General features: G+C 32.9%; 1 protein-coding gene across 1 annotated transcript; it reads left to right on the forward strand.

Moving 5' to 3' along the window:
- Positions 1-1,812: 1,812 nt before the first annotated feature.
- Positions 1,813-4,181, forward strand: LOC111695255 (uncharacterized). The gene is made up of 6 exons (XM_023464493.1): positions 1,813-1,905; positions 2,121-2,131; positions 2,353-2,431; positions 2,975-3,080; positions 3,274-3,347; positions 3,515-4,181. Exons 1-6 carry the CDS (start codon positions 1,813-1,815, stop codon positions 3,599-3,601), a joined length of 450 nt encoding a protein of 149 aa, XP_023320261.1. The 3' UTR covers positions 3,602-4,181.
- The last annotated feature ends 1,762 nt before the right edge of the window (positions 4,182-5,943 follow it).

The following is a 5,943-nucleotide window of genomic DNA, read 5'->3' on the forward strand; positions in this document are numbered from 1 at the left end:
CGAGACAAATTATGATTGTTGTGATATATTTATTCCGGGGCCCAGGACCCATTATAATTGTTGTAAAATATATTCCAGTGCCCATGTACCCATTATAATTGTTGTAAACTATATTCCAGGGCCCAGGACCCAATATGATTGTTGTAGAAAATATTCCAGGGCCCGTGTACCCATTATAACTGTTGTAAAATATATTCCAGGGCCCAGGACCCATTATGATTGTTGTAAAATATATTTGTTCACTCTGGAACTATCTACTCTCAGGTTAGGATAATAAATAGGCTTTAATCCACAAAATATAATGCCTAGACATTTACAGTTATATTCAAGTTATAGTGATATAAATATATTCAAGAATTCAGGAATGGATAGATCCAGGGCACATCAAACTAGACAATTAACAGGGATGCATTTATTGCATTTATCTTGGATTAAACTGCAGTCGTGATTTGATCTCTTAGTAATTACCAATCTGACAAACTTATGCAGTTTACTTTATCATGCTTGGACATATTTTTAGGAACATCCGCTTTAAAAACATATATTTGAGACTTACGTCAGAATAGACATACTTTCCAAGATCTGCAATGATTTGAAAATTATGATATTTTTTTCGAAGCTTTCCTAAAAGGGGTCTGCCTAATCATTTAATAAAGTGCTTGAAAGTTTTAAACATAGAACTTTTATGGAAAAAATTGTATAGTTTCTGTCAAAGGAATTGAGTCTTTACCACAAACTCAAATTTTCAAACCTCTATATCTGTTCAACCTATTAGCGTAATCCTTTGATATTTCAAACTTAGACTATTCGATCTAACAGATTTCATAGTTTGAAAAATCTAAGGTCTACGCCATTTGGTTGAGAAGATATAAAAATTAGAAAATAAGATTTTGTTGCAAAGACTTGTTTCCTTTGAATAAACAATGTTGATTTTGAATTACAGGAATATTGGTGACTATAGGTTGATGGGTCCAACGATAAAGAATATGCATCAACTAGAAGTTCACCAGTGTTTATACCTTTCTGCTCGTCGATTTTCTGAGCATTGGCCAATGAAAGATGTGTTTAAGAAACAGTAAAGGCCAATCCCTTTTTTACTAGGCTTTTTGGGTACTTTGCGCGGTCACCCGGCCCCTTATCCTATTTTAACTTTTAATTCTTTTAGCATTTTCTCATCGACAAAACAACAATAAAAAATGTTGTTGATTTCCCTTTTTTTTTGTGGATTTTCAAAATTTTACGAATATCAAGAAAAAATGTTTGAGACAACTTTTTGTAATCCTGGGGATCCATAAACCTTCCCCGCAGCGAATTTCAAAGAAGAGGATCTAATTCATTCGGATAAATCTTAACTAACAATAATAAATTGTTTGTTCAAATCATCAGACAGTCGCGAAATATATCCATGGGATAATAGATCTATTTCTACTGGAACCCGGATACTCCATAAATACTCCAAATAACTCATAATCTAGGGTTATTGGAGGGAGATGGTTGTTGAGGAGGAGGGGGGGGGTGTTTATCTTTATTAAGAACAATTAGAAACATTAAATAGACGAATTAACAAAAAGCTAAAAATTTGACCAAAATGATATAAGGATACTTATACTAATTTATCTATGACCGTCTGTTCATAGAGAGTATATATTTACAACCCATCAACACAGATTTAGCATAATCTAGTGTTTTTTTTACAAAACCAATTTATTCCAGTGCACTCATACATAGAGTTTTGTGGTTTTGTCTGTTGTAATTATATATCTATGGTCCAAGTGTATGAATTTAATGTTAATGTTTAATGTTCAGGTCAATATGTTGAAGCTGAGATTTGGTTTGATCCTTCTCCTTTCCTTCTATCTTTCTACCTCACTTGCACAGCTAGAGATTGATCTAGCCTGCCCACAGGTACACCGTACCCTGTACACTTGCACAGTTAGAGATTGATCTAGCTACCCACAGGTACACCGTACACTGTACACTTTCACAGTTAGAGATTGATCTAGCCTGCCCACAGGTACACCGTACACTGTACACTTGCACAGTTAGAGATTGATCTAGCCTGCCCACAGGTAAACCGTACACCGTAAACTGTACACTTTCACAGTTAGAGATTGATCTAGCCTGCCCACAGGTAAACCGTACACTGTACACTGTACAATTTACAGTTAGAGATTGATCTAGCCTGCCCACAGGTAAACCGTACACTGTACACTGTACACTTGCACAGTTAGAGATTGATCTAGCATGCCCACAGGTAAACCGTAAACTGTACACTTGCACAGTTAGAGATTGATCTAGCCTGCCCACAGGTAAAGCGTACACTTTACACTGACCATGAACAGTTATATATAGATCTAGCCTGCCCACAGGTAAACCGTACGCTGTACACTGTACACTTGCACAGTTAGAGATTGATCTAGCCTGCCCACAGGTAAACCGTATACTTTACACTGACCATGAACAGTTATATATAGATCTAGCCTGCCCACAGGTAAACCGTACACTTTACACTGACCATGAACAGTTTTATATAGATCTAGCCTGACCCCAGGTACACCGTACACTTTACATTTTTCACTGTACATTGATCATGTACAGTTACACATAGATCTAGCCTGACCGCAGGTACACCGTACACCGTACACTTTACACTGACCGTGTTCAGCCAGATATTGATCTATCCTGCTCAAGGTAAACCGTACACCGTACACATCACAATTTTAAATGTATTTGTACAGCTAGCGTAAATTTGTAAGCTATACACTTTCTATACATGTAATTCATATATTTACACACATGTATATATATAATAAATACATATACATATCTATCTCATCTACCAATTTATTGATTTATTTATCTATTTATTTCTATTTATCCATTTATATATCTATCTAAAAATACGTCTTTTCATCTATTTATCTATCTACGTATCTATCTATCTATCTTTCTATTTATTTATTTATTTATTTAGGAACTAGCTCTACTTCCGCAGCTAGAGAATAAATCCTTCATGAATGCCCAGATTGCCTGTATGTTGGACGAAGGCCCCTGTGACCCTATTGGGAAAAAAGCAAAAAGTATGTCTAAAAAAATGAGTAATTTTCATAGTTAGAAACATCTGTAGATAATTTCTTATTCATTCTTGATTATAGAATTAAGCTTTTCATGGTACTGTTGTAAATAGGAAATGCCTCTCTATAAATGGAGGGCTACACGAAATTACATTTACAATGAAATAAATAAATAAATGATAAATGAATAAATAAATAGGAATCGGTGCAGATGTGCTGAGTGGGCATTGTGTTGGTCCATGCGATAAATGCACAAAGCAAGCAATTAGAAAGGTACAGGTTTTTTTAATATATTTTTTCTGAGGAAAAATTATTCCTATGACGCTTATGGATCAGTAGTTGAGTACTTTAACCTAAACGTGTTTTTCATCAATAAAATGCAGAAAAACGCCAACATTGAACTGAATTAAAGTTTTAAAAAAATAATTATTCTTTCACAGATAATCTCGAAGATGCAGAACAACTACCCCAAGGCTTGGAACCGGATACAACAGAAACTGATTTCTGAAAGACGACCTGGAAAATGAAAAATGTGCGCGGCAATGATCGCCATATTGTCCTTTAAATTAATTATTTATTTTATGTAATTAAATCTTAAACTATACAAACCCATTTTTACAATTCCAAGAATATTATTTATTATCTGCATTTGTTTAGGAAGTGTTTCAATACATACAAATCGGGAACTTTTTTGGGATAAAATGTTTTTATCATACCGCCGTCTGATTGATTTGAAATAGTAACGATGTTTCTTAAAGATGAAGACAAAATATTTACAGCGATACCAACAAATTTTGGAAGGGGAAGACGACTATTAGACTCAAGTTATAGTGTTGAACAATCGCATGAACATAAAACAGAGCAAACTTATTGCTTTACAACGAAATAAAATGAGATTGGTTAAATATATCGTCTTCCTGATCCATGGGTTTTACAGTATTAAAGTTGAAAATGATATAGACGAGTTAAGTAATTGGATTAAATAAGTTTTCTGTATCGAGAATCATATTATTTTTTTGTTAGAAGAATTCTATAATACTATATATGGGCTCTATCAACGCGCTTGGTGCGGCTTGTCCCTATTTTCTTCAATAAATTTTAAGCTTACTTGTTGAATTTTGATGATATATATTTTCGTGCATTTTGTATCAATAACAACAAAGGATACATTCACAAGTTTCCCTATTTTCATTGCCGGATTTCAAACATTTTTATTGTTATGAAATCTTAATGGTTTAGCAGCCGTTTTTTTTTTTATTGACTTGTCCGACAGTTTTAACAATCCAATTAGAGACATGCAAACAAACAAATACGTTTAAGGATTTAAAACAGGTATGTGCCCTCCTAACTAGACAGGAGAAATTATGCAATAATACTGGTACGACGTTGTGAACTCATGGATCTTCTAGTTTTGACTTTACGTTCAAGCATGATGAGAGCAAGTTTATCCAGTTATAAAGCAGAATTTCAAAACAGTTTTCCTCTCCTCAACAGCTGTTCCACAAGACGAGTTTGATTGAAACAAATAAGATTTTAATCCTTTACTTTAGTTTAACGTGTTCAGACGATAGTTCCTTAATTTGAATACAAAGTCTGCAAAATAAATGATCGTTTAATTGTCCAATTCCAGAAGCAACAGAAGTAAAGTTCATCCGAGTTTCATCGGATTAAGGTTTAAAGTTAATATTATGAATCAAGTATGCCACACTTTTACAACTACGTCAGCAACAAAGTGATTAAATACTAAAGTGGCCGGGCCGGCCAAACTCATAGTTGGAGGACGACATTTTATGTCCCAAGTATTTAAAAATAATATATGTATCTCTTGGTCTTCACTTTTGTATTTTGATAGATTTAAGAGTAGTTGAAAACTAGACTTAGCTTTAAAGATGTTTAGAGAGTCCTATTCAGATTTTTTCCCAGGAAGGGCTTACATTTCTTTTTCTTTTTAGGGGGGGTGGGGGTGGCAAAACAAAACTAAGCAGTTTCAAAGATAAATTCTCATAGAATTAGAAGTGCAAGCCTGCCAGGCAAAATCAATGAATTTATTTAGCGACTATATAGTATTTGCATGTAAAACACATATAAACATACGAAAAATTTTTATTTTTGATTATGAAAATTTTGAAGTTCTAGCTGAAGACGACTTTTACATGGGTCCTTAGTCTATTTTTTCTAGTCTTTACTTTCCAAAAGAAATCTTTTCATGCAATTATTTCCAAACCAAATAAAACCTTATGGCCCAACCTGTCGTCGTTGCCTTGGTCTGTTCCACTTTAGTATTTATTCACTTTGCGTCAGCAACCCCTTTAACAAAAACTTGACTAAAGAAACACACTTTTTCATTTAAAACTACGTCATAACACCTCTTTAAAACATAAATGTCTAAAAAAGCATAACAATAAATATTTAACAGCGTATAAAATATGTATATTTCATATTACATTTATATAAAAAGGATAATCTTTAAATTTTGAATTTAACTTTAATAATATGCAAATTATGACTTATATATTTACAGAAACATGTGACCAAGCATAACAAACACATAGTTTACTCGCTTTTATAAATTGCATTTGGATCTAAGTAAAACGAAAAATATATTACATAGTAATTTTCTTTTTTCGAGGTAAACTGCTATTTTGAACATAAAGTATTTATTTAATGATTCCTCACGGGACTGTGATCAGTTAAACTTAATTTGATAATTTCTGCATTTTAATATTTAAAATTAAATTCTTTAATCGAATTCGAAGCTTAAGTTATTAAAGTTTTGGAAAATACGTCGCATTAACTTGTAAATTTTAATTTTACAAAAAAATGGTTAATACTGATTTTTTTGCGATATTTGAATCGGGTTTTTTCTTTG

This window comes from Eurytemora carolleeae, unplaced genomic scaffold (genome assembly GCF_000591075.1).
Source record: "Eurytemora carolleeae unplaced genomic scaffold, Eaff_2.0 scaffold160, whole genome shotgun sequence".
Classification (NCBI taxonomy): domain Eukaryota; kingdom Metazoa; phylum Arthropoda; class Copepoda; order Calanoida; family Temoridae; genus Eurytemora; species Eurytemora carolleeae.